The sequence below is a fragment of the Oenanthe melanoleuca genome, chromosome 3 (assembly GCF_029582105.1).
Source record: "Oenanthe melanoleuca isolate GR-GAL-2019-014 chromosome 3, OMel1.0, whole genome shotgun sequence".
Lineage (NCBI taxonomy): Eukaryota > Metazoa > Chordata > Aves > Passeriformes > Muscicapidae > Oenanthe > Oenanthe melanoleuca.
The window spans coordinates 67,564,740-67,584,846 of record NC_079336.1 but is presented as its reverse complement, the minus strand read 5'-3'; the positions used below and the strand labels follow the sequence as shown (position 1 = coordinate 67,584,846).

The following is a 20,107-nucleotide window of genomic DNA, read 5'->3' as shown; positions in this document are numbered from 1 at the left end:
TAGCTTACCCTCTTATAGCAATATACTGTACGTGTGTCCCACAATCCTTCAAACTTCCCAGAAAGCCCGTTTTAAAAAAATAGCATCATTCTTGGTACAGCACTTCCAGTAAAACTGCTAGTTAGCCACGCTTTCAAAGCCATTTGAAAAATCTGGAAACAAGTATTTGCCAAAAAATACCTTTTAAATCTCTCAACCTTACTAAAAGACAGTGGTCTGTAATGGTGTCTTTGTGCATCAGAGAGATTGAAAAATAAGTTGCCCTGAGAGTCTAAAGTTTAAAAAAGTGACAGAGAGTACAGAGCAGAAAGCAAGTGCATCAAAAGATGTCACATTACAGTGCAGTCATAAATAAGCACTGGCTGTGAAAGATGTATTTACAAGTGTCAGATAATGGAAGGAGGCACAGGAGCTAAAGAGAGGAAAAGAGAGCAGAGGACAGATAAGGGCAGCAAACCAAGTTTTTTAAAGTACTAATATAATGATTGATTTTAAAATTGCCACCATCATGAGCTAAGACATTTTGCACACCACTGTGAACCGTTTCTGTCTTAGACATAATCAGTAGCAACAGGGGGTTTTTTTCTCAAAACATAATGCTCTACTAAATGGACAGTAGAAGACACTACCCATTTGATTTGTGAAAAGTGATTTTAACTGTTTCATATCTGTAAGCCTGTAATGAGAGCAAGAAACAGCATCTGATTCTCTTATGCATATCTAATGTGTGCAGTGGGCAATTATCTGTCGCGAGGTACTTCTATTTCAGGATATCAATTTTTTTTTATTAGGTCATTATTTATTTACATTAAATATCAACGCTTTAACTGTGTCTGAGTAAAAAAAGAAGTGCCAAAAACTTACAGGCATACTTTCTTACACTATGCCCCAAGCCAGGTTTCCTGAGTACCTTTGTTAGGTTTTATTGTCTAGAAGTAGAACTTATTTCTTTGTGAATAATGGATTTTCGTTCTAACATGGCCAAAATCAAATTTTGAGAACAAAAACTCCAAAGCTAACAACTCTTCCACATTAAATAAAACATTGTCTTTGAGGATTAATTCTTGCAATTTAAAAATCTGTTTAAATTCAAAGCAGCTTCAAAACAAGTGACAGACTGCCATTTTGAAAATCTCCTGTCCCCTTCTTTTAACACAAAACTACCCAGAGTAAGGCCAGCTCAGATCCTCTGCTTCTCAAAACCCACATTTTTACTTGCAATTACTACAGGTCCCTTCCAGGCACACAATCACCTAGGGGATGGGAAAACTGACTGTCACAGGGCTGTGTTTTCTGATGTTACAGCTGTAACCCTAAAACAACCAAAGCAGAAACTCCCCTCAACAGGATGATCTCAACTACAAACTTTTTTTTTTGCCCCTCCAATTTCACTGTTCCCTTCTTAGGTTAAATCTGCCTTTGAACTACAAACAAGACTGACTTTCTCAGTGAGCTGATATTTATAAATGCATAAACTCATCTTACCCACTTAAATGCTAGGAAGTGCAGTTGCAGATCTGTCCTCAAGTCTGAAGTCCTTTTCTGTTCCTGGTCTTTTAGGATTAAGAGGGACTTTGAAGGGTCACTTAGTCCATCTAGCAGCCACAAGCAGGATCAGCTAAAACTGTATGACTCCTGATAGACATTCAGCTAAAATCCTGATGATTTCTAATGGTGCAGACTCTACAATCTCCATGAGGCAAAGCTCCACACGTGTTGCCCTTTGCGCCCTGCACGCTGCACTCAAAGGAATTGAAGTATGCTGAACTACTCATCTCACTGAGCTCTGCAGCAAAAGTTCACTCAGGCACTTTGAAATTAAAAAATTTACATCCTGTTTGCAGAACTGATTGAAGCAATTAGGAGCCACAAATAATTAACTCTGTAAAGAAATGGCAGTTTTAGTACCTCTGTAAACTGCAACATGCATTTATCATTACTGTTTGCAGGGTTATGATAACAACAAATAAAATTACTGTGCAAAGAGGCAGAGTTATTGCTGTTGTGGGAATATTAACTTCAGCATTTAACCAGTATCTTAATTGCTGCACTGCCTTAGAAGACAGATTTGCATTTACAAAGCATACTATAAATATAAATAATAAAAAGCTAGGTTAGATCACTTTAGCAATAACTCTGTAAACAAACAAAACTCTGGTTTAGCTACTTTCCATTTTGAAAAATTTAATTGGTAATTTTATCAAGAGTAAAGTCACCACTATAGAAAGTATTCATGACTAAAGGGAAACTTGTTGAAATATAATCTTAATTCTTAAATGTTTTGCTAAATAAATTCATATATTTTCCCCAACAGAAAACATATTTTTGTTGTGAAAGTCTTGAAAGATTTGCTACAAATCACCTAAAACTCTTAGGACAGATCACTGCTTTTATAATGCTTTCCTTCTATAAGGAGACAATCTAAAACTTTCCCTCTGGGAGTTATTCAGTGTGCACTTCCCTTTCTCTGAGGCTTCCATTTATTCTTCCCATCAAGAAACATAAGCATTGTTACTCAACATTGCTTATGTTTCACAGCAAAGAGCAGACGGAAGAAATCACTCAAGAGAAAAAAATCCCAACCCTGTGGGATGAAAGGGACGAAGACATAAGTGTGTATACCTAATAAACAGTACAAAGTAAACTTGTCAGTAGGTCTGAACTAGAACTGCTTTATCAACTCTTCTTCCACAACTCTGGCTAGCAGGGAAGGAAGAAATAAAAAGCTAGTATATGGTAATGCCATAGATTTCAAAGAAGCTACATTTGTTCAGTTAAAATGTTTTTTGTTGGTTTTTTTTTCTGTATTCAATTAAGTTTCTAACTGAATTTGAATTTAAATTGAATTATTTTTTTCTAAAAATTCAATATATACTCTTTAAGCCTACAGATAGGTCATCTGGAGTTCATTGAACTCTGTGTTTTACTCCCCATATCCACAAACCTGGAGACAGCCCTGGAACAGGCACCAAAACAGACTGCTTCTGAAGGTCTGCTTTGGTGCTGACAAACATAGATTTTTAGTCATAAAAGAGTGGAAAGGTTAAAAAGGAGACTATTTCTCAGCACCCCAATGAAAAAATTTACATTAAAATGTAAAAATCTAGCTGCTCCTGCAACTGAAAAAAAATCAGGACAGCTGCAGCAGAAATTGGCTCACTGAAATGAATTTATATCTGACATACCAACTAGAAACAACTGAGAAAGAAACTAATATTTGAGAGCTCAGTCAGCCATAAGCCCAGCAATACGTCTGTCACAACATTTCTTGCTGGATGCATCAAAACTCAGTGCTGAGGACCGGGGAAGTAAGTGATCTGCAGAATGGGGCTGGGTGGGAATAAACACATCAGGTTGAGTCAGTGTTCAGTTTCCTAGTTTCAGATCCTATGCAGCCAAAAAAAGAAAAGGAAAAAAGAGAAAACCGTATTTCTCAGAAGATGTTCCAGGATTTTCAAATTTTAAAGTAAATTACCTAAGAATTTCAAATCTCGTTCCAACATTGTACATAAATTGCATACATGAAGAGGAAGTTAAGAATAAATAAAAACAAATTTATAAAGGATATGAGGTATTGCAAAGAGCTGAGCAAAAACATGGAACGATGACCCCCAGGCAATCTGCCAGGGGGCAATGTATGTCATGATGAACTGCAACTTCTGCAGAAGGTCCCACAGCTGAAAAAAAAGAGGAAAAAAAGAAAAACAGGGTCACTTCACTTTTTAGGCACTGAGATAATTTCAAAAGTAGTATCTGAAAAAGACACTTAAAAACTGTGCCCTGGAATAAACACGAGTTAAGTTGTATTATTAACTTTTATAGGTATTAAGGTCTTACTTCAGTAAGGCATTAAAGTACATTCTTCATTCAAAATTCAAACTTGCAATGAGGCACATTTTTGACCCCCATGGCGAGATAGCTCCCAGATTACCTTACAGAAGTATGTCTGCTCTAATCAGAAAGTGGGAAAATAGGTTCTGATATTCAATGACTATATATGAACAAGTCAGACAATTATGGGAGAGGAGACTCCAGCACAAACTGGATACAGTGAACAGAGAAGTTCAATGTGTGATGTGTGGCTATGCACATGGAACTTCTCAAGAACACAGCACTTGCAGTGGTTGACTCAACGGGAGAAACTATCATGGTGTAAGCATATGCACGGCATTAATCATGAACTGTAGCTGCATTTTCAAGACCATTGTATCATAAAAACATTGCATAAATATGAGCTTTTATTGTTGCGCAGTACAAACTGAAAAACACAACAAATTTACTTTTGCTTCCTGTAAAATATGCTTGGTGCTGCAACTAGCAGTATCTGATTCTGATTCAAGAATGATGTGTACTTATTCTCTGGAATACATTCCCCCCCTACTCCCCCACCCCCATTGTTTCTCTCGGCATCAGGCCAAAACAGATCTTATGTCTCATCTATTGCAGAGTGGGTTCCTGACAAACTGTCAGGAAAGATTTGGCCATCAATAGACATCAGTTCTCAACACACACAGAAGTTGACAGTGAAACAGGAGTATATGCAATATTTCATACCCCTACAGCAAATGTATGTTGAATTTCCTAGAGTAATCCTTTTTAATTTGAGTTCATGAAAAACAAGACTTTGCCAACACCCTTAAAGACATTGAGACTGCATCAACACTTGTACATTAAAACGCTTCCAGGGAATGTTCTCAAGCATTGCTATTGTGCGTATTTTTAAACCATTAGAAAGGCGTCTGGGAAGGTTCTGGTCTGGCCCAGATAACACTCTTCCAAACAATCTCCAGGAATCCTTTTGAACGAAAACCTCCATAGTTCATTTCTAGGTGGCAATTCCATAACTGCCCCTGGCACACCTGGGAGAGCTCATCAGCACAGACACAAGCTTTCCCATGACAGCTGGCCTCGGTTCTGGGCACACCTCATGTAAGCTGACAGTCAGAGAGGACACACCATCTCCTGGCCAGCTCCTTTCACCCCTCCTTAAGTCACCACCCCCAAAGTCCCACTTGGCCATCTGTATCCACAGTAGCAATGCACTTACAGGATGTTTCACTGAGCTTCTCCACAGACTGTAGTGAATAATTGCATATTAAATGTGAGGGAAGTAAGAATCACTTGTAGCATTGACCTGCTCTGGTCTTTGTGCTACAAAACTATCAGACAGTAGCTGCTAACTTGGTACAACCAGTGTCATGTTAGAGCCAGTTACAACTAGTAAACCTTCCAGTTGAGATGCAAGCAGTGATTCACACATTTTCTTTGCTTTGGCATGACTCAAATTAGGAGCAATATGTAAAGTACAGACTACACTTACTTTGCATAGATATGCTATTGAAAACCAAAAGCCCTGATAAAAACAAGCTGTTACAAATCCTTCGATGCACAGCCTGTTACCCCTATTTAGCTTGAAAAACTCGTACCTTGCTAACTTTGTTTTCTGTCAAAAATACTACACACGACTTGCAGACTGCAGCATTAAAGTAGGCAAGTAAAACTGAACTGAAATGCAAACAGACATTTATTTATTTGAATCTTATTTAGTAGATTGTGGGATTGCTTTTTTTGTTGCTTCATTTTTATTTATCTGAAACATCACAACGAACAGCTGGAAGAAAAAATTTATCTGCAAAAAGATTTCAGTGAAGGGCTGGAAAAAGCTAATGACTTGCATTTGAAACCCCAAAAATTCAAAGCTGCAGCACAACCCAGCAAAGTTCTGCCAGCTACAGATTGAAATCACAGAGCCATAAATCACCCCAGCTGCACTCAAAGCACAGAATTCATCAAAAGGTTTTCAAATCTCAAATAAAATTCAGGTTTTGCATTTGCTAGGAAGCCAAATCCAGGAGGACACTCTTCTGGCTCTTTGTTCCAGTACATAATTTTCAGTTGTTCTTTAATATTTACACCTTGCAAAACTTGGCCCGTGGAGCCCAAGTTGCATCTAACAAGTCCTACTGCTTTTGCATTCACCACTGCTTGAACTTGCTGTTGTTTCTTTCAATATTTGCCTCTCAGCTAACACTTCCACAAGACTGGCAAAGGAGCTCATTTCCATTCACAAGAACATGAAGCAAGAACACTTCAGTGAACCTCTCTTGGTTTTTGAAAGCCTTACAGCACCACACTTAAAAGCTTGGAAATGTGTGATTTTCAAACTACTGCTTTCATTAAGAGTTGTCAAGTGCCTCTATTACCTCTTAAATCCCTGCTTCCAGGGCATGTTCTACAAAATGCCTTCAGGGTAACATGCCATTAGCATTTTACATCTCTAACTATGATTGCTAAAGGTGATGTCATCTAACAACTACAACACTGAGATTTAGGAAAGGAGGACATGGCTTTACATTTTCTCTTTTTCATTTTGCTAGAACAATCTGAGAAACTGTTTCTCCTTATCATCCAATATGCAATATGCTTCCTCCTATATCTGATAGGAGAACTCGCAGAGCTTTTCTCACAGAAAGAAACTGAAGCTGCTAAAAATTGCCTTTATAAACAGGGAGCCTGAGCTATTCTCTTATTTCAATTAAAGCTAGCCCCATTTCAACCTTCAGTAATCTGAGAACATGAGCTAAAGAGGAAAACTTTCATCTCTTTTAAATTGTCAGAAACAATACAGAATTAATTAGAAAAGGAGAGAAAAGGCAAGTCTATCTGGAGCTAAATCTGTTGAGGAAAGTAAAAGGCAACAGAAAGGACTTCTACAGGTGTATCAACAGCAACACATAGACTGGAAAAAAATCACATGGACCTGTTGATGGATGGGGCAGGGGACCTGGAGCAAAGGGCACAGGGAAGGCCAAAGTACTCAATGCCTTCCTTGCCTTGGTCTTTACTGGTGACCCTTCAAGTCAGGGGCCTCTGAGACCTGTGAGGAAGCATGGAGAAATTGAGACACCCTACATAGTAAAGGATCAGTAACAGGCGCATTGAACCAGACTAGAAAAAACTCACTTCCAAGAGATGGGAACACCTCAGCCCTTCTGTGATTCTATGAAACACACAAATTATCCCCAGTAGAGTTCTGCTTGAATGAGAGAGGGTGAGGTATAACAGTGCTAGATACAAAGAGGAAACCTTCCCATCTAAAGTCAAGATGGAAAAAAAAATAGCCTCTGGTGAATTTTAACCCTCTTTTTATAACCATTTCCTTAAATATATATAAAAAATTAATTCTTAAGACTTCTGTATCCCAGTTTAGATGATAAAAGAGTATTTGTATTAAGCCTTATTAAATCTTCAATGTTTTCTACAGTTCAATAAGCAGAAACTATTATATGTTTATATATTATTTAAAATATATAATTATATATTATTTAGGGGGCATAAAAGTTCTAATATTCCTAGATATCTTTATGCATGTGACAGTTTTACATAGTAAGCCGTTTTTAAAGTCTTTGATACTTTAAATTATCAGAATGCTCAGTGAATTTAAACCAGCACATTCCCACTGCCACCAAGTAGAAGTGCAGAACATGCATCCATCTCTCATGTTTATTTTATGTAGACACACATTTTATGTTAACCATCCTTAAGTCTCCTATGAGTTCTGAAGCCTCTACAGACTTCTAGCATACCAGTGAGTAATAAACAAAGCAAAGACTTATCTTCCTGGGATTTTCTTTAAATCTGGTTATTCTTACTTAACCAAATTTAAGTATTATTACAAATGAAGTTAATGAGAATTAGTTACCACACATGAAAAACAAAAGATGCGTGGAGTTTGAAACATCACTGAAATGGTATCTCCTTTTCTCAATTTGGTAGATTTTAATAAACTAGGCAGAGGTTAACACCTGAATTTAAATGACTCTGTGTAAGATGGAGACTATGCAACGCTCTCAGACTTTGGCGGTCCTTCTATGTGTTTGGCATCTTTTGGGATTCTGTGTGGGCAGACTTCTTGGCAACTCTGGGATTAAATAATGCATTAACATTAACATTTTCTTGCTAAGTTTGAATTTTTCTATGTTTTAAAAAAACTGTGTATATATATATATATACACACACAGGTTTTAAACAAAAATAACGTTATATATATATATATGCTCTACAGGCAACACAAATTGAGATTAAAAGTTAACTGCAGAAATAAATTACTTTCCACTTTGAACAGGTATTTCTTTAAACTCCTCTTTAGATCCTGAGAACTTGAGATGATTTCAACTGAGACTCTGAGAGGAGTAGTTACTTTTTCATGTTAAGCTAATTCTGATCAAGTGGAAACTCCAGCTTTCAGAATTAAATTCTAATACATACTGGTATATTTTTATTTTCTTTTTGGTATGTCAATAAAAATTAATATACATCAAGAGGGAAAAGCTGTAAGTATGCATGTATTTAAGGATAACAAATTAAACTTGGTGGAATAATTTTACTCTTGCTCATGGCTTTGCAAATCATTGACTTTTGGGTTTTTATCTAATACCATTTAAAACAAACTTCACCTATGAAATCCTGCAAAACAAGATTTACAGGAAATACTAAAGATTTTTAATGCATATGTCTCAAGTCATTGTGACATTCTACTGGCGTATTTGGACAGCTTGTTTGAACCTAAAGCAAATACTTTCCAGGATGTCTTTATCTCCATATGCTTACAGAGAACTGAAGCCTTTATATTGTGGGCTTCAAAATCATCATCTAATGCAACAGATACAAGAAGATCAAAATATCATCATTCCAAGTCTCTGATATCAAATCTTGGAGGAAAAAATATATTCCTCAAACACAACATTCATCACTTAACACTGACACTGTAAAAAACAGGCATGTTTTAAGCAGTTTGAGTAGCAAGCTTTGGAAGTCCTACAATTGAAGTTAAATGTTAACCAGATGTAACTATGATAAGGATTATGACAATGAGATGATGATAAATCCTAATAAAGCTCTGGATCTGCTCATGGCAGATGCTGCTTATTCCGACATTGTAAGCTGATAACAGGAGCTCAGGGAAGGAATCTGTGCACTGTAAAAAAACAGATACACATATATCCCAAGGTGGGCAAAAAGGGCAAGATCAGAGCTCATCAGCTTAATATGAAGAGGGCAAAATAAATGAGTGCAGCTGGGATTGCACTCATCAGCTGCACTGATTCAAGCATTTCCAGGAAAGCCTTCACAGGCATGGATTCTGCCAACACTGTATCTTTCCAGAAATTTCCTCTTTGAAAGGATTGGGCCCATGCAAATGTCATGTAGTTGAACAAAGCCATGTGAAAGCTCCTGTGCCTGGGTTGGGGCAATCCCAAGCACAAATACAGGCTGCTCAGGGAATGGATAGACAGCAGCCCTGAGGAGAAGGACTTGAAAGTGCTGGTGGATGAGAGGCTGGGCATGACGCAGCCAATGGCACTCACAGCCCAGAGAGCCAAATGTGTCCTGGGGCTGCATCCAAAGCAGCGTGGGCAGCAGGGGAGGGAGGGGATTCTGTCCCTCTGCTCTGTTCTGGTGAGACTCCACCTTGAACCCTGAATCTGGCTGGGGGCCGCCAGGCCAAGAAAGATAGGAACCCTTTAGAGTTAGAGTTAGAGGATGGCAAAGAAGATGGTCAGACGAATGGAGTGCCTCTCCTACAAAGAAAAAGCTGAGAGAGTTTGAGTTGTTCAGCCTGGTGAAGAGAAGGCTCCAGAGAGACTTTAAAGCAGCCTTCCAGCACTGAAAGGAGACCTACAAGAGAGCTGGAAAGAGAAGCTTTTTATAGGGGTCTGAAGTGATAGGAGAAGGGGGAATGATTTTTAACTAAAAGAGATTTAGATAAAGTATCAGGAAGAAATTCTTCACTAGGAAGGTGGTGAGGCACTGGAACTGGTTGCCCAGAGAAGCTGTGGATGCACCATCCCTGGAAGTGTTCAAGGCCAGGTTGGATAGGGCATTGAGCAAGTGGATCTGGTAGAACATGTCCCTGCCCATAGCAAGGGAGCTGGAACTCAGTGATATTTAAAGTCCCTTCAAACCCAAGCCATTCTATCATTCTGAGGTAAAAGTGGACATAAGAAAAAGCATCAAGTTAGCACTGAAGTACTCCAGGTTTCTCCTTCAGTCCCTGCATCAACACAGACAGAACAGGCCTCTATCAGGACAAATGCACATGAACACAGGCCTCAGGGCATACTGAGCCATACTGGGAGTAGGTGTAAGTGGGTGTACATCTCCACGAATCCCCAAATGCACTTGCCCCATTCTAGAGAAAATAAAAAAATATACCAAAATTAAAAAAAATGAGAGAAAGTGTAATTTGGGAATAGTGTAATGGATGAAGTCTGACAAAGAGGTCAGTGACAGAAGGCTGAACGAAAAATCAATTAAACCATTCCTCCGATATTAAGAGGAAACATGAACTGTACCGTGCCCAAGAGAGTTAAGGAGTCTATGGAAAATACCACTGGGATTATCCTGTCAAATATCACATGTAGCCTTGGGTATTTTACTCAGTAGAAAGTGTCTTAAAAGGGTTTATATGCCAGATATCAAAAGTTGAGGAAACAGCTGTGAGCCAATAGGATACAGATGATTAAGACATTGGATTTCAGTATGCACAAATGGCACGGAACGGATTAAAATATGAATTAACGACTTAGAGCCAGAAGCTTTGAAGTGAAACGTCAGATTTAGAGAAGGATGAAAAATCAGAAGAGGAAAGGAAAAAGAGTGAGACTTTTGACTTACAAGTAGCACCTAAATCAATGAGACATGCGAACTAACCAAGAGTTTTATTGCCACAAAGGCAATAAAAAGATCCAGTAGGTTAATTACTTGACTTCAACAAAGCACCAAGAAGATCAATGCACTTGGCAGCACTTTCTCATAAAAAGAAGGAAAACAAGGTGGCACACAATTTCTTTCCTGTCCAAGGGATTGTGTTGAGGATGTTAAAAGCTAAGCCTGATCAGCACAGGTCTGCCAGGTTGCTACAAAATGGCTGCATCAGCTGGATCCACTTGGACAAAGATCATCTTTCATAAAGGTGTGGTCTTGGATACTATGTCAGAAAGAAGTATACAGAAAGAGAAAAAAATCTTATGAAAATGTAGATTCCTTATTAGCTGGAAACTGTATTCTGGGAAAGAAGAAAAAATATCAAACAGGGAAATTGTATATTTAAGCGAGCTCAGCAGGAATAAGAATACTTAGGCAAATAAATTCAGTGTTAATGAAAGTAAATTTAACAAGCTCTGCTTCTTTGATTATTTAGCCTTATGCATGAAGACAAATTCAGAACCCTCAGAAGACTTGATGATAAGAAAATATAAGGTGATTTCATATTCTTGTATTGCTAATTAGTTCATACACACACACAAATTAGGAGGCCATTAAACTAACTGACAGTAAGATATAAGACAGTGAAAGATACAAGAAGTATTCCTATACATTAGAAGGTTAATGGCACTTGGGTTTATCACTCCCATTCTGATCCTTCTGGTAGATGAGTGTGTAAGCTAGGGGTGGCTCGCTCTTTAGGGCTTAAAGGAAGCTGCACAGATTTGTCAAAAATCTGTATTCCAAAGTACAATTTCTCAGTTGTGCTGTAGAGATGAAAGAGTTGCTGGTAAGAGCCAGCATAGCAGCATGCTCCCAGTAGTGAAGAGGTTGCAAGAACCTCCCACTAGGCCTCTGTAGTAGCCAAGAGCATACTAACGACAGGAGCATCCACAGCCACACTACTGGGTTTTTTTGCTGTCTTTGCTCCTTCAGCTCAACATCATCTCTGCTTGAGGTTCAAAAAGCAGTTCAGGGAGATACTATGACTCCTTTCCACCAGTAAAATTTAAAGGGTGCCTGTGGCAACGGATGAAAAGGAAAACCAAATTTTTAACAGAGCACAGCAAAAGAGCTGGGGACAAGCCTTGCCCTGAGCATCCTTGTTAACACTCAGCCAGTTTCAAACTGATATCCCTGCTGTTTGAATGATTTGCATTTGCTTCTACTTCACACTTAAATACCGGTTCATTCTTGAACACATACTCCAAACATCCTTCAAAAGCATCTCACACATCTGCCACAGAAGGCAGTGCTGGGTACATAATTGTTTTACTATTTGTTTGTTTGTTTTTATCACACCAAAGAAAAATGGACTGGATGAGCTATAACATCACTTAAACATTCATATGCTCTTCCTCCCATAGCTTTTGCATGTGTTAGAGCCTTTCCTCAGTTAAATATTGTGTCAGTCGACAGCAAAAGAATGGAAGAAAGGCCCATTTTTTCATCAGTTCCAAATAAACTATTCAAACCATTTAATATTTCCACATTTTTTTACTCTATTACAAGAAAGTCTCAGAATTTTTCCTAGTGTTAAAAGTCTAGGAAGAAATCTCATAAGTCCTATTATATATTCCATCTTTGCTATGCCTATGAAGAATATATTCTCAGTTTTTGTGGATTTCCGTTTTCTCCTAATATGAACATTCTTATTAACCTTTGCACTGACATCTTCTAAAACATCCAGGGAGAACAACTGGCTCATTTGAAAAGTTTACATGGAGTCATGTAGACCAAGACTGTCTTGATTATCTGGTTTGACTTCCTGCGGAATATACATCAGAGCATTACACCCACGCATTTTGAATGAACAACCACATACTTTTAAAAGACCATTCCTCTCTGATTTAAAGATTATAGACAACAGGAGTTTTGGGCAGAAAATCCCAGGTTGCTGTCAAGGACACAACCTGGTCTCACTACACGGAAAGTCTTAGTTCAAGAAAGATGGAGAAGTCCTGTTTCACTTGAATTGAAAGCTGCAATCATTATCAAAAACAAGTAAGAAAATCTTTCCTAAATGTTTATCTTGCTGCCTTCCCAAGGCAATTTGAAATACAAAATAGCACACTCTACATATACCTAAATCAACATTTAGTGTTTACACATTCTGTGAATTGCCAAAATGTAAACAGCTAATAATTAAAAAAAAAAAAAATTGAATTAATTGTATCACATTAGTAAGTCCTATGATGTCAAAAAGGCAAAAAATAAAAAAATTCTCAGGAACAGAACTGAATAGAGTCTCTTGTTCTCTATGTTACCTCAGTGTGGGTGTCTTGGCTAAGAGAGATGAAAATCTGGGAGCAGCAATTCGGACTTCCGTGTCCCAGCTTACTCAGGGAGCAGTATGCTCATTTGAACTTTCTGATTTGACTAAATTACATTAAATCAACATCACAATGGGGAAAACAAGGGAAGCACAATCAGTGAGCTATTCAGAAATACTTTACCAAATATTATTAGCAAAGTTTTAATCCACAGAATCTGCATTAAGAGTGACTAGTGCAGTGAATGTCTGTTTTGAATTTAGATTCTTTCTTCCTTGGTGCCTAGTTGAAGAAAAAAATATTACCACTGTGTTTTGAAAGAATGCAAAGCTTTTTGTGGGGTAAACTTGCTTAAAAATTGCCGTCACTATGACTAAGACACAGCGCTTCTAGCGTTCCCTAATTAAGAGAGCGGCAAACTGACATTTTCAATGTGCAAACAGAAATCAGTCATGACTGTGTAATAAACTCTGCCTAGCTAAAGGTGACAGTAATAGACAGTATTTCAGATTTTGTTTGTATTTTAAAAAAATAAGTGCAAACACAAAAATGACTGAGATACAGACAGAATCTGTGAAGACCCATAAAGCTTTTAGGAACAAAGGTGGATGCAGCTTTCTTAGGGCCTATAGTATGAAATAAACACACACCATCTTTATCCTCAAGTGATCATATCCTTTGCTGAAGTTCCACAATGCTGAGCTAATTAAAGCTCAAACCTTAATTAGGGTAAAGAAAACTTATGCCCTTTATGATTTGAAATTAAAAGGAATTTAATTGCTATCATCTGTAATGCTATTTTTCATATTGGATTTAATGATCATTGTGAAACTGTGCATGCGCTTTTGCAAAATATATAATTCAACCATTTGACTTAGAATTTTTAAATGGAACAAGGACAATTCCACTTGCTGAACTAATGACCTGCAAAATCTCAGACAGTTAGATATGAAGATGGAAGATCAATGCTAAAACTACATTTTCAAGACATGTCTGCAGTACAACTTTCAGCCTAGTAGAGTAGTAGTTATTGTAGCAAACATCTCTGATTAATTTAATAAGTGTCCTTTGCCATCTCATTCTCATTGCTAACACTAGGCTTTCTACCGTGAACAGTAGCTTCAACCTACCCAAGTAACTGTAAAAAATTCTACTGAAAAGACTTCGTATCTCTTTCTTACAAAAGCATGCAATAATTCACAGCAGTATTTTGTGATATGCTCATGAGGTAAACATTTTCAAAAGAATTAACAAATAGTGAAATTTTCAATTCTAACATGCTAACTTTTTGATCCTGTAAAGAAGTTTTTAGAGAATGAGTTTTAGGACTAAGTAAACCATCATTCAGACATGGGACTTCCACTGATGCACATCAGTTACAAAATTCTCTGGAGACAGAAATTTACCCCTTTCTCTAGGGAACATGGTAATAACACAAACACTGAAAACTGGCATGCTAGCAAACTCTGCATCACTTTTGCTGGTTGTCTTTCACTCTAAGCTAAGAAGCTTTAAAAATTACCCTAGTCCTGTTTTAGGATCAGAGTTTGGTGGAGGGGGATTTTATTAAAGCAGAGCTTTGTCTCATCTCTCCTATTCCCCTTCTTCTGCCCTTCCTCCCCAGCCCTTGCCTTCTCACCCCAGCAGAGAGAAAGCAGAACAACAGCTCTGAGGGTGCAGGCAAGTGAAGCTTCTGCTGGAGAGTGGTCCAAGAGTTCAGCAGAAAGTGCAAGCAAGTTACCTCACCAAGTTGTGATTCTTCCTTTCTCATCCTCCCTTGCAGCATTAACCAGGAAAAGCATTTAATTTCTCCTTTGCTCCTTCCCTAAATGACTGGTAACTCCCAATGTAAACCAATGAACTGGGCATTTCTGTAAGAAGTCTGAAACTTCCAGGAGGCCATGGACAGCAGTATGAGCTGATGCCCCTTGTATAGAAGGGTTAAATATCTCCACAGCACATGCAGCAATCAATACGGAACCATGTCTTTCTTCTCTCAGAAACTAAGGGATGCTAGCCGGGTCTTACTTACACATATAGTAGGTATATTTTAGAAAAAGAAACCAAACAAAGAAGCTTAAGCAAAAAAACCCAAACAAAACAAAGAATAACAAAACCAAACACCTCACCTGAGTTAACCCTGGACAAATACTTTCAAATCTTCATTACTTTCTCATGTTTTCTCAAGGTATCAGTTAAGCCTAATTCTTCCAGTGAAACAGCTTGGATTCCAAATAAAGACAGGGTCTGACCTGACTGATGCAGAAAGGGTTTGGTAGTTTTTAAACAAACTCAACAGAGCACACTTCAAGAGTTAACAATGCAATAGAGAGGAAGGAGCACTGAGGTTAAGGTTAAGGGCAGAATCACAAGGATAACAGACTGAAAATAGGAAAAGAAAAATGTTAAGGCTGACATTAGGAAAACATTTATTATCATGAGGGTGATTAGATAATGGAATAATTTCCCAAAGGAAGTTGTTGAGTCAACCACTAGAGGCATTCAAAGGAAACGGAGATAAAAACACCAGGCAATTGATCTGGAGGGCAGTCCTGCACTAATGACCCAATAGGCTCTTTCAAACTCATTGAGGATTCTCCTCTTGAGAACAACAATTCTGAACTTTATATAGCAACACGTGAACAAAAAGTAGATGAAAAACATTGTGCAAAGCCAGAAAAAACACTTAATCAAAGCCACTTTTTCAATTTAACAGGTTTTTTCCTCTATAGTACCAATAATCTGAATCTATGTATGCATTCATTACTTCTAAAAAGTCCTAACATATTGATGAGCCAGGTGACACTGAGAAGATATATTTTCCAAAGAAATTACAGAAGCTCTAAAACTTGCCTTGTGAAACACAATGGACATCATGAAGAAATCCAGCAAGAAATTTTCTGAAATGTCTCTGTAGTCAAATCGGAAGAAAATCACAGTAAAGCTCAAAGTAACAAATTGATTAATGGGATTACAGAACGAGGAGCGGAGGAGTTTCATCCCAGCAACTGTTATCAGTATAATGTCACAGCTGTAAGAAAAGCAGAGAGAAAAACCTAATCAAGTCATAAGGCATTAAATTAAGAAGCTCTTAAATACAAATATCTGTACCAGATGTATTTTAGATTGCTTTGCATATGTCAATTTACATATCTTATTTATTAAAAGGCTATAGAATTAGTATCAGAAGTCATCACATTTATTTTACGTATGTGAAATTTTGTATTTTTCCCTTATCATTATGAAACATTGGGAAGCTGCAAAAAAGAATGAACTCTGTATTAAAACGACTACTGAAATCCAAGAATCTAGACCAGACATTTTTATATCTCTCTTAAAATAAAATTTCAGTCCAGGAAATACCTTGGCACTTTCTTTAATACATTACTGTAATTTGAAAAAAACCTCCTTACACTCAATTTTTTTTTATTACAAGAAATTTTCCTTGATAACAGAATTTATAATTTTACTTGCAATTTCATTATGCGATGCCAAAATTTTGGATAGAAATACACATAGATGTGAAGTGTGTTTGAAATTCCTACCACTGGTTCTTGATCAGAAAGCTGACTATTCTATAAAGCAATTCATCAGATGAAAAGAAATTGTGTTCCACCTATGTCTTTCAAAATGTGAGGACTTCAATGTATAATGAGTGAGTGTTTGCAAAATGCATGGAAGGTTCTCCTTCATCCTGCTGCTAATCAGGAGAATACCTGCTGCCATGACTGACACTTGGCAGGCTAGAAAGCTCTCAACAGGTTTTCACCATCCTAGCAAGATTCCTATTTTCCAGGTTGATTTTATTTCATGTGACATTTATTCATTATTGTGTATCTCCTGTAAAGCAGATGCAACTTTGAGTGCTGGTCATTCTAAAGGATCAGCAGGGCATTACTGTTGGAATGAAACACCAGGCTGACCTTATTTTCCACCTTGTCAAAGCTGCTCTTTTCAATTTTCCCCACCTTTCTGAATGGAAAACCTAATGACAAAACTAAATAGATTCTGAAGCCACCAGAAGCCATCCCAGTGTATCCTATATGAACCAGTTGTATATCTCATTCTTCAGAAAGAAGAAAAATCATGCAACATGGAAAAATTTTCACATGGAAACTAACAGATTATAGAGCAAAAGGAAGACTTTTTTGCCTCTGTACTGTTACCATGATGAAACTTTCACCAAAAAATTACACTTTACAAAACAGTGCATTCAGAGGTAACAGAAAATAATTTGCTCATTATTCCTTCTTCTTTGAAAATGCTGCCACACAAGGTGCTTTTCCTGGGGTCTTAACTCCTGGGAAAAGATGCAAGGGAGCGTGAGAAGGGGGGCTGATTTCCAATGCCTCTTTGGCAGGTAATAGGGGCAGCTGCTGTCAGCATGGGTCCTGCTAATAACCAGCACATCAGGGTCTGGAAAGCTCAAGCAAACTCCTGACTATAAAGGAGCTGTTCTGCCTCCTCAAGAAGCAAACTGCTGCAGTCCTTTAAGTCACAAAGCAAGGGGAAGCTTCTTTAAAAGATAAATTCAATTTGAGGAAACTCTGACATCAAATCACACAAAATGTACCTCAGACACTTTCAGACACAGAGTGGGAGAATGTCTTCCCTTCCCTACAGCATGATGCAGTCTGATCCTCGGGTGGTCAATAACTAAGGAATGTTCCAGCAACTGAAAACAGGCATTAAAGCACAGCAAGTACAACCCTCAGTAACACTGTGGAAGTAGCAAGGAGAATCCAGGACCCCTCATGGGTTTACAGAGTTAAGAAAGAGGTAGGATTTGAAGATGAATGCTTTGTGTGCGACATTTGGATGGCAGCTGTAGGGAGAATGTATTAAAGAAGAAAACCAGGCAAAAAGGGATATTGGGAGTTTCATGGATAGACCAGAGTTATAAGGAAAAGGAGAAAGCAGGTTTTACACAGGTGATCACACAGACACAAGGGGGGTGGGGAAGGAAAGGACGGCTGTGGTATTCCCCCACAGGCCAAACAATCAGAGGCAGACAAATGTAATTACTTTCTTTAATCTCAGGACTTCTGGGGGTCTGACTCATTTCTTCTGAACACTTGAGGGAGGTGATACTTTAAAGTGCAATCTAGCTTGGAGGAACGACTGTGTAAAAATAGCACCTTCCTAACCCTACATATTTGCTCCGTGCATGTATTCAGTCACGTCTGCTAGCTAGTAATAAATGGCATTCTGACTACTTTTAATTCTCCCAGCCTTGGAGAACTAAATAAAAGGATGAGCATGGATTTAGTGTCACCATGGGCAATACACCTGAACTCTTGAAGCACCTTAGCTGTAGCATCTTCCAAGTGCCTGGGGGCAAAAAACGTCAGTGGGGATACAGAGGTTATCAACGAGTGCCTGGTGAGAGTCTCTCTAGAAAAGCAGTTGTCTACGGGAAATATGCAGAAAATTTGACTAATGCCCTAGTCCAAGTTTCAACCCCTAAAAGCAAGGGCTGCCTTCTCTTTATAGTTTTGTAGCTCCTAAAGCTGTGTTGCTCCTCAAGAGAGAGAAATTATTAAATCAACATGCATTTTTTAAATCAAAGTTCTTTTATCTACTATTTGAAATTAAAGATCTTTATTATTATGGATACTGAGGAACTCTCCCCCACCTCCCAGCAGTTTTTCTTGCTACTGGAACATTCCAAGGCTGTTTCTTTGTTTTATCATCTGCATCACTGTCATTCTGATAAAAACACTGCAGAAACTCTGCTCACTGGGGATACTGCAGTCACTAAGCCTGCTGAATATCTGCAGTAGGCAAGTCTCTGACTAAAATACTTACCATAAAAGGCTGTCTGCAAGGATCATACTGTGAGACCATGGATCAACATCACCAGTTCTGCTTAATATCTAAGACATCAGACTTTGTCAAAACTTGTACCCCCACCTTTCTCAAACCACTCTTAAGGCAGGACTACCCACCTTTCTACACTGTTTAATATTTTATTCAGCCTTAAAAGACTGTGTGGTGAAGCTTTTGATAACTCCTCTGGGAGACTACGGCATAGTGTTAAAAATCCTCAGTTAGGAAATGTTTCCTGATATCCAGCCTAGATTTCTCATTTTCAGCTGATTAATTCTAGTTACCCCACTGAGTTTATGCCCATTAAACACCTGCAGCCTGGTATAGTGTGTCTTGCTTTTAATTGACATTTAGACCTTCCATATATATCTATATATAGCTCTTTAATCTTTTAATTTCACTCACTCTCACTGGAGACATATTTTAGTGTGCTAAGATAGTTTTGCATTTTTCTTGCAGCAAAGCCAATGATTATTGTATTTTGAACTAATATGCATGAAAGCAAACTGTGACAAGATTACAGGCTTATTTAAAAACAAATTCCATTTCTCTGTCTTCAGTCTAAAACCAAATATTCTACTAATCACATGCTTTGGGTTATAATCTACTTACTGTGTACCAAGCTTCTTGTATTTACTAATTGAGAAAGCATCAATGGTGAGTGCATTCAGTATTATGGCTGGATATAAAATGTATTTCTCAAAGCACTGTAGCCACACATAAAGCCTTTCAAACCACATCAAATGAGCAGCATCTGAAATGGAAATTCAGATAACAGATCGTGTCGTCAAATCATCAGCATTTTTTGCACTGGAGTACCATAGAAGACACGAGTTAGCTCACATTAATAAATACAGTCAACCAACTAATTTATGAAACAATGGAATTCATAATTCCTTGGCAGTAGAGAAATCATTTTGTTCTCTGAGTTTAGTGAGTATCTGTTTTGCTCCTTATAACTGCTCTCCTGAGACACATTCAGAAACAATAAAAGACAGTACATGCTATATGGTAGCTTTTACCTCATCCAATTATTTAGTTGGTATATTAAATAGTACTCTCAGTGGATGTAATTACCCCAGAGAGGCCCTGTCCAGCTCTGGTACTGACCTGCTAATTCACCTAGGAAACCTCATTTGAACTCTGTGCCTCTAGTTCCCCATCTTATAGTAGGAAAACATTGTTCATTAAACTGTAAATTATCATTGATCTCACTGATAAATTAAATACCCCTTGAG

General features: G+C 37.9%; 1 protein-coding gene across 1 annotated transcript in view; it reads right to left on the bottom strand.

The window, feature by feature from the left end:
• Positions 1-20,107, bottom strand: part of PCNX2 (pecanex 2) — a 160,961-nt gene that overhangs the window by 66,667 nt on the left and 74,187 nt on the right. The window contains exons 20-22 of the mRNA XM_056487140.1: positions 19,482-19,623; positions 15,894-16,071; positions 3,567-3,677 (exon numbers count right to left, since the gene is read on the bottom strand). Of these exons, the coding sequence (XP_056343115.1) occupies positions 3,567-3,677; positions 15,894-16,071; positions 19,482-19,623 (431 nt within the window). The remainder of the gene's footprint in view (positions 1-3,566; positions 3,678-15,893; positions 16,072-19,481; positions 19,624-20,107) is intronic.